General features: G+C 41.8%; 1 protein-coding gene across 16 annotated transcripts in view; it reads left to right on the top strand.

The window, feature by feature from the left end:
- ARID1B (AT-rich interaction domain 1B) overlaps positions 1–14753 on the top strand; it is a 462469-nt gene that overhangs the window by 251738 nt on the left and 195978 nt on the right. For 11 of the 16 annotated variants that reach the window (XM_074990332.1, XM_074990322.1, XM_074990330.1 and 8 more), the window contains exon 5: positions 3801–3842. The exons of the other annotated variants lie outside the window; for them this stretch is intronic. In XM_074990332.1, the coding sequence (XP_074846433.1) occupies positions 3801–3842 (42 nt within the window). The remainder of the gene's footprint in view (positions 1–3800; positions 3843–14753) is intronic. 16 annotated transcript variants of the gene reach the window in all.

Raw genomic sequence — 14753 nt, 5'->3', positions numbered from 1 at the left:
TGGTTTTCACCCCAGAGAGAGAGGCCAAAAAAGCAGCCTTCTTCCGGTGGGAAATAATGCCAGTACCGTTGGCATAGGCAGCACTGAACCATGAGGCACCAGGAATATCGAAGGCACCTGCGTTCCGAGGGAAAAAGGCAACTGCTAAGCCATCCCCTGCCACCATGCAGCTTAAGAAATATGCCATCATCCACACTGAAGGCACTGAAGACTAAGGTGCCCATGTTGACCACTGCCACCTTGGCAGCAACAGCATCCATGGTGCATGCCACAGAGGCACTGACCTTGCGATCTACAGCATGCGCTCTGGTACCGACACTTGCCGTACCACTGCCTCTAACAATGCATTCACCTCCCAGGCAAGCACAATGTAGTTGCCAACAAGCTCTGCAGGCATTTCCACCACAGCCACAAATGGGAATTAGACCTGTAGGTCACAAATATCATATTTCAAACTTGGGGATACCCATCTATAGATCTTTTTGCAACAAACAACAATGCAAAATGCCCCAAGTACTGCTCTCAAGCAGGACTAGGCAGGAACTCACTGAGGAACATGTTCACAATCACCTGGGACACTCCATTGCTGTACGTCTCTCCTCTAATACCCATAATCCAGAAGGTGGTATACAAAATAAGACAGGTCAAAGTTCAAGTCATAACAGCTCCTACATGGCCCAGACAAGCCTAGTAGCTATATCTCAAACAAAACAGATGTTGCTAACTCTCTCTTTACATCTCCCACAGACTCCTGACCTGTTGTTGCAAGACAGAGGAGCGATTCATCCACCCACACATCAAGGTTCTGAACCTCTGAGTGTGGCTCCTTCAAGGCTGACAACTCTGGAACTGCAATGTACAACAGAAGTGCAATCAGTTCTCATTAATAGCCACAAGTCTAGACATACGACCAAAAATGGTGCAAATTCTGGGCATAGTGCACTCATGCACTCTCCCCACACTTGGCACACCTGCCAGCACTTTTTGATTACCTAGTGCACCTAGATTTTGATTACCTAGATCAGGGACATGCTGATGCATCCAGAAAGGCCCATTTAGTGGCACTCTCTGCTAAACACGACCAAATAGGTGGACATTCATGGTTTGTGCACCTGCCAGTGCATCAGCCCATGCCGATGTGGGACCTAAACATGGTACTGCCCACAGTCAGTAGGAAACCATTGGAACTGCTAGCCACATGCTTGTTAATATACCTCTCCACAAAGGTGGCCTTCCTCATGGCAGTTATATCAGCCTGAAGAGTTAGAGAACTAGCAGCCTTTATTGCAGACCCTCCATTCTCAGTCATCTACAAGGGCAAAGTAATCCTGAAGCCACATAGATTTTCTTACCAAAAGTAATCTTTTCTTTCCATCTCAGTTAGCAAGTATGCTTACTTGTATTCTACCTGAAACAACACTCAGACTTCACACAGGCAGCGTTCCATATGCTCAGTGTCTGCAAAGCCTTCACCTTCTATCTGCAAAGGACAAGGGCTTTTAGACAATTTTCATGACTCTTACTCTCCACTACAGAGAAATCATAAGGGCAGACAGTATCCAAAGACAATCTAAATGGATTTCACAATGCATAAGACTATGCTACAAACTCAACAATCTGCCAACACCAAGCATCATTCAAATGCACTCCCCAAGAGCCTAACATGTGTCTTGCGCTTTCCTCAATAATGTCCCTCCAGAGGACATAAGTAAAGCATCTACCTGACATCTGTCCATAAGTTTACAAAGCACTGTGCAATAGACCAGGATGGAATGCAGACCTGCTGATTTGGGCAATCCATCCTGGGCATTACAGACAGTGCAACACCAAAGCACTGCCTCCAGCAAAATGCTACTGCTCCAAAGTCACCTTCAGTGAAGCCCCCATAGGGACACTTCTTGAAGAAGGAGAGGGTTACTCACTTTGTGAAGTAACTGAGGTTCTTCAAGATGGGTGTCCCTGTGGTTGCCCCACACCCCTCCCTCATCCCCTCTGCTTGAGATCAATAACTGTTCAGGGTGGAGAAGGAACTGAGCGATGGTTGATGGCACGCAGATGCATGAGATGCATACCACGCACACACACAACACAGGAACTCCTGCTAAAAACTTCCAACTATAAATGCAGGGGTGCCATAAACTGCTTAAGTGGAGCACCCACAGGGACACCCATCTCAAAGAACCTCAGCCACTACACAAGGTGAGTAACCCTCTCTCCTGGTCATACTAGTTACATAAATTATAATGCAGCATTAGCATTTTAAAATAAATTGTAAATCAAAGGAAGTGTGTGTTTTCTGCTGTTTAAAGCAGGCAAGCTTCATATCCATAGTCCCTGCGTTCTGTTCGGGCTCTCCCACTGATGTAGTGCCTGACCACGGGAAAATCACTTAACCTTGCTGTGCCTCTTTTTTCTCTAGATGTAAAACTAGAGGATTTTCATGGCATTATTTGGGTGCTTGTAGGGGGGCTCAGGGCAGAGGGTGGGGGGGTGCAGGACTCACAGCTGGTGGTAGGGAGGGTGGGGCTTCACTGGATCCTCCAGAAGTGGACAAGGTGGTGCTGCTCCATTGAGGCAGCTCCCTGAGGCCCCTGTGTCCACTCTGCCTGGCTGGCAGCTGCTCCCTGGGAGGGCTGGCAGGGTGCTGTGCTGTTTGGGCCCTGCCTACAGCTCCTGGGGAGTTGCGCTGTGCTGCCTAGCCCCAACCCACAGCTCCTCCAGGGAGGAGGCTCTATTGACTAGCCCCGGCCTGCATCTTCATGCTTTAAGTTAGGATAACAGGAAGCTGCATACCAAATTGGGTGGTCCTAGTTCTTATCGTTTAGAAGGAGTCCTTGAATGGACTCACAGAAGGATGGACAGACTCACAGACACACAAACGCTCTAAAATGGATGAGGATGGATGGATGGGATGAGGACACTTCCCAGTCTCAAAAGGGTCTTGTGGGCTTAATTAATTAGAAGCTATAAGACTACTTTGAGATTCTCAGATTAAAAATGCTGAAGTGTTAAATCTTAACAAGAAGCTGACATTTTCAATAGAAAATTAGGTACTGTGCCTGTTTTTCCATTCTGTCAGCTCTCTTAGTCCAGATTAATAGGTTACCAACTCCAGGACCTGTAAGGTGCAAGGCAACCAGTATGTAATTTCATTTTTGCTCCATAACAAAACTGCTTGCCTTGAGCTCCCAAACCTTGCAGTCGGACAGAAACAGTCTTTGTTGGGAGAGCTCTTACTCTCTCAAGTCCAGCATTTCCAAAGAGCTGCTCAGCCTAACGCAGGATAGGGGTGTAGAAATGAGACTTTATGCTGCTTGCTTTCCAGTTGCAGGGGTGTTTTTTTCACTTCACTTGTGATGCAAGAGTCTTAGTCCTTGTGGGGAAGGGAGAAGGGGGGTAGAGTTTTGGATCCCTCTGATCTGCTTTATTACCCTGCCAGGTGATGCTGAATGTTCACAGGAAACTTTTTGTGCTGTGACCCAACTTCTGTGGGAAAACATTGTTCCAGCTGTATTACAGAAAAGTGTATGGCACTGGAAAATTTTAGTCAGCTCTCCTGCATGGCTTAGGCAGGTAACCTACTTTGTGTGTATGTCTTAAAGAACGATTGTGGAGCTCCCTCTTTCTCCTCTGAGGATTTCTGTGGTCGTTTGTTAGTTTGGTATAGCCAGTTTTCTATCTAGGTTTCCATGTGGTAGGTGCCCCCACTTTCAGGAAATTTGGTTGGCCTGGATTCTGGTAGTGTGTTCAAGGAAAGTTAGTGGCTAAATTTGAAATGATCTTTCTCCTTATAATTTCAGGTTGAAGTCTTGGCCTTGGAGGATGCTGCATTTGGACTGAAGGTGTGTAGTTTGATGCAGTTTTTTTATATAGGTCCCATAAATTTAGATTGGTGGATTCGATGTCCTAGAAAAGAATAATATTCTTCCTGAGATTTGGGGGCTCTGTGGCTCAGATCCACCATTTCAAAAATGATCACATAGTCCCAAAATGCTGAGGGTGGAATGTGGGCCATTTGGTGGTATTATTTCCTTTTGTTTACTCAGGGAAATTTTATTTAGGGGTGCCAGGAAGGAAAAGCAGAAGGTTAGTTTTTGTACTGACTTTTAAAATTGCAGTTGACTGGATGTTGGATTTGTTCAAGTTCCACAAATTTGTAGCTCTCAAGTTTTAACAATTAAGTATCAGTAGCCGTTATTTGAGTTGCATCTGTTAGTTAACTCATTTGTTCATGGCCCTTATTTACAATGCACCCCAAGCAGCAACCAGTTTATTCAGCAGCTGTTTCATCCTGTGTTCAGTTGTAAGTGTATCCAGGGCACACTGGATACGTGTTCCAGAGAATACTCCAGAGCTATTCTGCAAACTGATCGGAGAGCATCCTAGTGCTTATTGGTTGATGTACCTTATGGTGTTGATCACAGTTCTTAATTGAATGCTAGTAGCAGATGATTTTAGGCAAGGCAGATTGTGTGTAGGCTATAGCCAGATAGCTGAGAAGGGAGAATAGATAAGGGAGGGGAAAGAGATTGTAGGAACATTAGGGTAAACCATGACAATGAAGAGTCCCCTGCTGCTGAAAACCCACATGCTGTGATACCCCTGCAGGTGGGAAAATAGTGGTATTGCTACCAAGGTAAAACAATCAAGAGAAGATAAGTAACTTCTTAACGTTTATAAGGAATACCATAAATAAAATTATCTGAACCAAAAAAAAATCTAAAAATTAATACTTTAAAAGTATCTAAATGTTTTTAATAATATGATTTATGGCTATGTCTTTGGTGCAGGCTTTTGTGTTATGATAATTGATAAAAATATTAAAAAAGAAATATTGCTACTCCAGTATTATTTGAAGTATTTAACATATGGTAGTCAGCAGCATTTTCTATTTTCTATTTAATACCCAGCATGCATACAGAATATTCGTTGAATATTTAATAAACCTGGAGGGTCAACTCTTGTGAACTCATCTCCATAATCCTTCATACTAGCTGGGTAAACAGAAATATTACTGAAGATTATTGTGGCAATAGCTCTCTCAGCCTAACCCACTGTGGAAAAGGCTGTGCTCTTGTTTTATGTCCTATCTGGCAGGTTGATTTCAGTCTTAAAATCAGCTTCATAGAGATCTCAGTTTGAAGCTCCTTTTTGCATCAATAATTTTAATGATTTTTCATAATCTTTTGGATTTTGTAAGTCTGAATCTGTATAAGTGTTGGTTTGATTATCACCTATGAGAAATATGAGTGGGGTCTTTGTATAAGATTTTATAAGACCAAGAGGCTTGGCTCTCCCCCTGCCTCCATCAGAAAGTAGCTTTACTAATAGCATGTCCGTATCTATATAAGGAATACCATGGATTATTTTATTGGGAGATGAATAGCTCTTGGTATTTTTAGAGAGAGAGAGAGAAAAGAACAGATACACTCACAGTTCCTAAAATCCAACATTCAGCTAATTGACTTAACATTTTTTCTTACATCTGTTTCCAAAGTCTACATAACTGTTTTCTTTCCCCTAAAACTAAGTGCTTTCCCTTCCCTTCTTCTGAAAGTAAAATAAACGTGCTGCAAACTGGTGTTAATAAGCGACATTATGCTAACAAACCTGCGTACGTGCCCATGGTCAATGAGAATAAAGACTGTGAGGCGGAACAATTTCAGATTTAAGATTCCAACAATGCTTCTGAAATGTTGTGAAAAATAGTTTGTGTGGATTTAAATAAATTACACATAGAAGATGTCTTAAATGAAGGGACTTAAAAACAGAACTTGCATGACAGTATAAACCTGGATTACCAATTTTTAGGCCACATTTCTTTGTAGATTTAAATCAGGCTCTCTAGGGGCTGGATTTTCAGCAGCAGTTGCAGTAAGTGCTTCACATCTGGGGGCACCAGCAGGCCTTTGCATGTAAGTGTATGTAGATCCAGTGGGTGCTGATGCATTTTTGTGTGGGTTCATCCATTGCACCTGTTGCTGAACATAAGAACAGTCATAGTGAATCAAACCAAAGATCCATGTATCCCAGTATCCAGTCTTCCAACAGTGGCCAGTGCCAGGTACCACGAAAGGAATAAACAGACCTGGCAGCACCAAGTGATCAATCCCAGTCTTTCCCAGCTTCTGACAAAGAGAGGTTAGGGACACCATTACTGTCCATCCTGGCTAACAGTCATTGGTGGACGTATCTTCCATGAAGTCATCCAGTTCTTGGTTGAATCTTGTTGTAGTCTTGAACTTCACAACATCCTCTGACATGGAGTTCCACAGGTTGACTATATTCTGTGTGAAGTATTTCCTTTTGTTTGTTTTAAACCTGCTAGCTTTTAATTCCATTTGGGAACTCACAAAAGGTTGTCTTTTCATCTCTGTGTTACTGAGAGGACTGAATATTTGCATTTTCTTTAGATTTTGTGAATAAAAAAGAGAAAAGATATTTAAAGAAAGAGCTTATAGTAATATGTTTTTGTTTTAAAATCTGTGTCATTATCCCATTTAACACATAAACTGGGAATGATTAGGAATTTGTAACTTACCCAAAAAACACCTAATGAGGGGAGGGAATAGTAAACTACTGTTCTTTACAGCACTTGTGGTCTTTCTGTTAAAGGTCTAGTGAGACCTTTGTTGGATGGATGGGGAGGGAGGTTCCCCCAGTAAATCATGAAACATTGTTTCTTTGATGACACTAGGACTATTTCAGAATCTTTAAGATTTTTTTTATGTAAAATCCTCACGTGATCTTGAAAAAAATAGTTGATGTCTTTAAATTTGGGGGGGAAAATATTGATTAAAACAAAACTGTTGATCCACATGATCAGCAAACTCCAGAGGGGCAAATGAACAGCTCATTAAGGTATCAACTTAAAATTGAATTAAATATTTTGTTATAGCATATCTAAATGCATTGCTTTAGAACCTTTTTCTCTGAAGAGAGATCATTTTACCCATATAGATGTGGTTGCCTGTGTTAACTCCCATTACAGTCAATGGGAGATTTGCTCTTTGAAGGCCTTTATTATCTCTTTGCCTTCCAGTAGACTTCCTTTGCTCTGCTCTAGTTCTGTGAACTTTTTCCTTTTAGAATCAAGCATTTTTTTCATTAGGGGTTAACTTAATGGAAGAGTCCAAGAAAATGTTTGGTTTTTTCCTAAGGCCTGGTCTGCACTAAAATGTTGTGTTGACCCAGCTCTGTCACTTAAGCATACGAAAAGTCCACACTCCTGTGTGACATAGCTAAGCTGACCTAGCCCCCTGTGTCAACTGCAGTATTCTTTCATCGACCTAGGTCCTGCTTCTCAGGGAGTTGGATTAGCTAGGTCAACAAGAGAACCCCATTGGATGGGATTTAAAAAGAAATTATTGAGGTTGGCTGGTGAGATTAAAAGAGACCAAGTATTATCATATGCTCTTTAAACCTCTCCCCTGTGCTGCTGATAAACAGAATGACTAGATGTCCAATTTTTAAAGGCACAGTCTCGTATTTAAGCTCTCCTGCAGACACCCTTCCTTTTTTAAAAACCTGGGCTAATTGTCCTGTGTTTTCTGTCTCTCCCCTCCTCTCTGTACTGGTGGATACTACTGCTGGCCAGATCCTTGCATGCCAGCTGCCCATCCCCCAGCGATGAGTGGTGGGGTCCGTGGTTGATGATGGGGTTGGGTATGCAAGGCTGGTGGTTGGGTGAAGCTGTAGGATGCAGGGCTGGATGCTTCCCTTTCTGACCTGTCAGTGCATTCCCTGTTTGGTGCTGGTTCTTGGCCACCAGGCTTCCCTCATCCCCTGCTCCGTTTCCAGCTGTGGTAACTGGTAAGTTCAGGAGGGTGGTGCTTTTGAAGGGCCTGTGTTTGCTACCTTCAGTTCATCTCTCTCTTTCCCTCTCTCTCCTCCCATGGCCTTCAATGTCAACAGCTACCTGATCCAAGTAACACCGAGTAAAAGATTGTGTGCTCAGTGTTTTCGAGAAGGGTGAGATCACCTCTTTCACATGTCTGAGCCTGCAAAGTGCCAGTACTGTTTGCAGAGGCAGCTGCACCTCCTGCCTTCTCTCGCCACTGCTGAGATACAGTGATTCTAGCTTAATGTGGCATTAATTTAAATAAGTTTGTTAATGACAGTCCCGCATCTACACGTCAGGAGGCACACAACTTTGTGCAAAAGGAAAACAGACACTTAAAGTTGTGCAGTGGGGGAACTCCATCAAGAACTGGGGCTCTTGGGGTTTGGTTTTGAGCTCTCATCCTGCGTCTGTGAGTAATTTTAAGACGTCATGTGATGTAATTGGTTTAATCATGCCTATTACGTTACCTTGTATGAAATTAATTTAGGATTATAGTTTGCCATATAAAATAAATGGCAACTGGATTTGTAATTTACAGGTCTCTTCAAAAAAAAAAAAAAAAAAGGAGGGGGGGGAGAAAGCCTTTCAGACTGTAAGTGGAAATTTTTCTCATTATTCAGAAGTAGAGTAACCTATTCAACTGCATCCCTTGACGCTGTGCAGTAAGAGAGAGCTCCGCCTGTTCAAATTTTTTTGGATTTGGAGGAATGTATTGTTGCCTTTGGGAAGAGGGAGCCATTTTATTTCCAATAAATATATTCATCATGAAACTAATATTATATTTCTCCCATTAGGAAAAAATATTTGACATTGTCCTTTGATCTACAGTTAGGCAAAATAGAGGCACAGTTCTGTTCAAGTGTAAAAAGGCTGATGTTTTTGATGGGGTTGGATCATTGCAGTGGAGCTTTGGGCATTAGTGATGGAACCAGCCAACATTAGGGTTTAGTGACATAGCATAACCTGATGATCTCCTCTTAATAATTTAGTAACTGCAAGAATTAAGAGATGCTATATGTAACTTGTTTTAAATATGCTGTTAGCTTGCAGATGTTTTTCATGCTCTGATTTTTGATACAGGATATCCAGTTTTGCAGAAGTCAAGTAAAGTTCCTAAAATAATCTCCTACCACTGCACTAAGAAGGGATGACTTTTACTCCAATACGCTGTTTTAACTCCAGTTGATGTGATTTCCTTCTCCCTCCTCCACTCTGCAAATGCTGTTACAGCAATATCACAGCATGCTACAGTGCATCTTCTGTAGCACATTCACTCGTGTAGTCTCACATACCTAAGTTCAGCTCCTGAGGGGAATTTAGATGGACAGTGGATCTTGTGCTGCAGCTACCTGATCTGATATATGGAGTCCTGAGAAGTGTATTTTCAGCAGTCATGTATGGATAAAGCTGTGATTTAATCCTGGGTATTTTTAGTAAAGCTCGTCAATGGGTTATGGACAAGAACAAAACATCACTGCCTGTGACCTAGCCATAACTTATAACATACATGCCAGTGACTGAACTTTGAAGGGAGTACCGCAGGCCTGTAGCATCAGCTGCTGGTGGGGTACCAAGGAGGACCTGCTGCTGCTGCTGAGGGTGAGCCCTGGGAGGCCTGCTGCCATTTTGTCAGCTACTTTTGCGGGGGAACCCCACGGAACCCTCAACCACTCTGCCTGCCACTGGGCAGAATCCCCACAGAGGCCACCTCTGCCAGTAACCACCAAGCTCAGGCTTCCCCAGGGCCATCCGCATCGGCCACTGCTTCAGTGGTCCTTAGAGCTAGTCACCAGTCACCAGTGGCTGTGTGGCTGGTCCTGTGCTGTTTCAGCATTCCAGCAGAGGCAAGTGTGGATGGCTGTGGAGCTACGCAAGCAGCAGGCTGCAGGGCTGCTCCTGCAGCAAGCCAGTCCGAATGTCCCCAAGGCCGGATGCTCGCATGACCCTGAGGTCAGCCATACTGGCCATTGTAGAATTCATGGAGGTTACAGGAAGTCACGGAATCCATGACTGCTGCAACCCCCATGGCAGACATGGAGTTTTATTTATGAATTTAGTTGTCCTGTCCTGAGTGGAAGCTCCAGAAAGGCATGTGTTGTTGTAGCAGTATTCAAAGTAGAAGTTCAGAGGTAAGAGGAGCAGAAATAACATTTGAGAATATTTATGTCAAGACAGAATTTTATATAACAATTTTTTTTAAATGTTGTAAGTTTGCAGGCGAAAAAAGAAATTATTTCTTGGAAAGAGGACAGAAAAGAGCAATGCAGGAAGCAGGAAAAGTAGCTGTTAATAATTCTGTTTTGCTTAAGAGAGCTTTCTTTTGTTGAGGCCTTTAAGTAGTCTCCGCTTCTGCCATCTGCTGGTTACTACTGACTCTTGCATCTTCAAAGAACTGAAATTTATTTCAAAGCCAATTCATCCTTGTTAGCAGAAGAATTTTTTCATCATCTGAAGTAATTCTTTATTGATATATTTACACTTGATGTGTGCATGTGAAAGTGCATATATTTATATGTAGAAAAACTATGGGGAAGTGTGCTCCAAGTTACATCTTTGTGACCAGTGATTTTTGTAGAAATCTGGGAGTTGTGCAATGGACAGGTGGGTTCAGTATAATTTAGCATTGATGCTTGGTCAGATTACCCTTCACTGACTTCAGCAGAGTTACACAAGAATGACAGAACAGAATCGGGTTTATGCTTGTTCTAACCTATGGTGTTATCTGAGGCTGTGAGATGTGACAAATATGAAGTTTCTAGTTCATACATTTTCTGTATAGTTGCAGTAAATATATCACTAAGATTTTCAAGTTGAGGTAGGGTGATTTGAATTAGTGGATGTAAATACATGTTTTCTTCTGTTTTCCAATATGTAGTTGAAAAAAAATCTTATAATAATAATAATTAGTGATTTGTATTTTCAAAATGTTGTCTAAATAATCCTCACAATTTTATTGTGTGCTAGGTAAATTAGTACTATAATCCTAATTTCACAGATTGAGAAATTGAGGCAGATAAAGGCAGATATGTTCAAAAATGTGCATGACTGAAAATGTCAGTTGTGGTGGCTAGAAGGATCTTTTTCTACCTCTGAGCACGTACAGCATTTTCAACACTGTGGTTTAGTATCAAAAGTCCCTGAAGGTATTTGTGGTTTTAGGTGGGTCCTTTCTCCAGTTCCCCCAAGCACTCTCTCTTAGGACAAAGGAATAACTGAAAGCAACTGCTGTGTAGATGATCCTGGGTGTCCTTCTGTTGACAGATCTCATCTACACATAAAAGTGGATCATCCTTTTGACCTGCTTTGTTGACAGAAGGGCACCCAAGACCATCTATACAGCTTTTTTGTCAACAGTTTCTGTTGACAAAACACATTTTGTGTGTAGATGCTCCACAAGTTTTATTGACAGAACCCCACTTTCGTCTACAAAACTCTCTAGTGATATTAAGTCCTCTGGAGAAACATCTTCAACCAGCTATTATATATTTTAGAGTGTTTGTCTATTTGACTAAGAACTCATCTTCAACAGTAAGAACTAGAAGCTCCAGATTTGGTACACGGCTTCCTCTTAACTTAAAGCAACATAATGGTATGGTTTTGCCAGGAAAATGGAATGTACCTGGAATGGGATTGCTTCTCATAAAAATAAACAGAAGAAAAGACAGAATCAGTAAATGAAGAACTGTCCTCAAAATTGACATAACTGAGCAAATTTTAAAAGACTGAACCAAGATGAGCCAGAAAAATAACATGAACCCAGAATAGGATTGCTTCTCAATAAACCTGACAGAAAAGAAATAAAACAGAGAAATTTGTAGTATTGCTCTGTTTTGGCATAGTGTTTAAGGTCTGAAAACTAGAAGAAAATGTTACTGGAAACCAAATTGGTTAAAACCCTTTTTTTTAATGTTAAAACATTGCAAATGATAAGAGTTTACAAGAATGAAGAAAAATACACAAATCGAAGGGACAGATTATAACTATCCCTTTTTAAAGAAATCCAAGCTAAAAATTAACTTAATTAAAAACCTGTTTTTTAAAAAAAAAATAGTCATTTAAAGTGTGTACATTTTCCTTTGAATTAAATTTAAAAAACCTTTAACTGACGTAAGGACCGGAGCAATGCCAGGTAAATCTGCAGGGCTGAGGCCGCACTTGGCCAAAATTTCAAAATGGCCATTTTAATGGCCAAATTGGAGCATACTAATAAGGCCCTGAAATGAATATTCAGACCCTCATTAGCATGCTGCCAGCCGCAGCACTTCAAAAATGCCGCTCTTGATCGTGCGTGGCTCGGCTACATGAGGGTCTTTTTGGAAATGACCCCGCAAACTTTGAAATCCCCTTATTCCTATTCAACTGACCATTTCGAAATTTTGGCCTAGTGCGGCCACAGCCCTAGTGTATAAAATGGAAGTGGTAAGACAGAGCAGAGACATCAGTGAAGAAAGAGTATAAGCTCGCTTCTCAGTCCCCATCTTAATGCATCTACTTCCTTGCAGTCATCTTTCACTCAATAGTTGTCTCGCTCTTACCAGATGATTTATAGAGCCTCAGAGAGTTCCCTAGAACATAGGGACTGGATGGGTTGCATACAGGGCCCTGATTGCTCATGATCCCAAAGAAGATTGACCCAGACAATTCAAAGTGTGGGGTCCAAAAGGGCTCTCTACAGAACAGCAAGAAGCAATGCAGAAGATAACAGAACACAGCAAGGGCGCATCTACATGGAGCTGTTCTCCTGGCAGCTCCATGCTAATGAGCAATCTTGCAATTGCAAATGGTTGTTCAGTAGCATAATCACATGGCTAATTAGCATAGCAACATGAGCTCTCACTGCTGACAGAGGCTGCTGCCAGCAGTAAACAAGCTGTGTGGACATACCTCCCTGAATTTTTTCAGAAATAAGGGACTGGCAACAGAGGGGGTTTTAGCCAACAGAGGCACGTCAACATGGCTTATTTGCTGCTGGCAACAGCCTCTGCCATCAGTGAGATCTTGTGCGTTTATGCTGATTAGCTTTGTGATTATGCTAATGAGCAGCCATTTTCAATTGCGAAACTGCTTATTAGCATGGAGCTGCTGGCAGAACAGCTCTGTGTAGATGTTTCCCAAGAGTGCAAATACAGCCTGAAAAAGCAGAGCACCAAGGGTTGGGTCTTGCCTCCTTGATCTTTGTAATCAAAACTTTCCTAACAGCTGAATAACATCACAGAACACTGAGAGTCAGGATTGGTGGTTGTAAAGAAATTTTATGGGGGCTGCGGGAAACTTGTCTGCACCCTGTATAAGTGGTTGTCCAGCTAAGTAAAATCATGCCAGATATAGAGATGTTGCTGGACAGGAGAGATCCAGAGAGAGGTTCAGCTTGTACCAGCCTTTTCCTTAGTCCATTAAACTATGTTGTGTCTCCATTAAATATTCATACACAAAAGAAAAATATATCCCTGCATAAACAAGCAAATGTATGCTATGTATCTCCACCTCTGATACTATAGAATTTGCTTTTATCTTTAATACATAGATTGTACCAGATTCTGCTCTCTGATACATGTGTACAACTCCCACCTACTTCAAAGATTGTTTTATATTGGATTATTTGTGGACAAATTTTGGTGTTTAGTTTATGTAATTCAAATAATCATTGACCGTTTCTACACAGGAAGTGGCATGCTAATACACGGAGCGAAAGATGCAAATTCCCCACACCTTATTAGCATAATGTCACATGATTTGGAGTCCGGAAGACCATTCTTCTGGACTCCAAAGCACCATGTAGAAGCGCGGCCCCGGGGAGGCTTCAAGAAGGAAGTTCTCCTTCTGGAGGTCCCTTCTTCCCAAACGTTTTCAGGAAGAAGGGGCCTCCGAAAGGAGGACTTCTTTCCAGAAGACCCCGCGGCCACGCTTTTACACGGCGTTTGGAGTCCAGAAGAACAGTCTTCCGGACTCCAAATCATGTGACATTATGCTAATGAGGTGTGCGGAATTTGCATCTGCACCTCATTATCATCTTCTGCTCTGTGTATTAGCATGCCACTTCCAAAGGAAGTGGCCTGTGTAGAAACAGCCATTGTGTCCTCAGTTGTCTGGACCTTACAAAGATATAATAGCAAACACTGCTTGGTAAATATTTTTTCCCTTTGTGGCTGATTTATAAATGTTTTCGTTGGTAAAAGTTGGTAAAAAGGGTAAAAGTTTTGCCAGGTGAACAGCACTGGTTGCTGACATCTTTTTTCTATGTAACAGTAATATCAAAGGAAGCAGTTTATGCATGGCCCCATTGCTTTATTGATGTGCCTGAATCTTGAGTTGGATAGAATACCTCAAGGATGAAAGGGACATTCAGCTCTCTGTTGAGACACTGGAAAGATGCAACATGGGATATTCATTTTTGTGATTTGGGACATCTGCCCAGCATGAATTGGATACATGTAGGCCACCTCAGTCTCCTTATAAATGAGTTATGACAAATGAAAGTACATACCCATAGTCTGTACTTTTGCTGTCATTTGTCTCCGTACAACATTTGTAATCTGTAAGATCTTTTGTGTTTTATGGCCTCTTGTTTCCAAACTAGTTGTTTACATTTCATATTCTGTTAATAGTGCCCTGGCTTCTAGTTGAACTACAGGCTGTTGAAATATAACCAGTACAATTTACGTATGATGCTGTGGGTCAGTAACAAGTCTGTGTGGCCTGTTTGACTTACAGCTTATTCATGATGATCTTTTGTGTATTGGTATCAGAGTTTGCAGGTGGAGTACATTTGTTTCTTTTTTAAACACCTGGAATTTTTAAATAAATATTGAGGCAGGTAGTTTGTGTTGTGTGTGGCTGGAAGAGGGGAGAATAGAATGTTTGCAGAGTTCTATTTGCAAAGTCCTCACATTCTATTATAGTCTTCATTGTC

Source organism: Carettochelys insculpta, chromosome 3, assembly GCF_033958435.1.
Source record: "Carettochelys insculpta isolate YL-2023 chromosome 3, ASM3395843v1, whole genome shotgun sequence".
NCBI classification, from domain to species: domain Eukaryota; kingdom Metazoa; phylum Chordata; order Testudines; family Carettochelyidae; genus Carettochelys; species Carettochelys insculpta.
The sequence above is the reverse complement of the archived record's forward strand: the minus strand, read 5'-3'. Positions and strand labels throughout refer to the sequence as shown.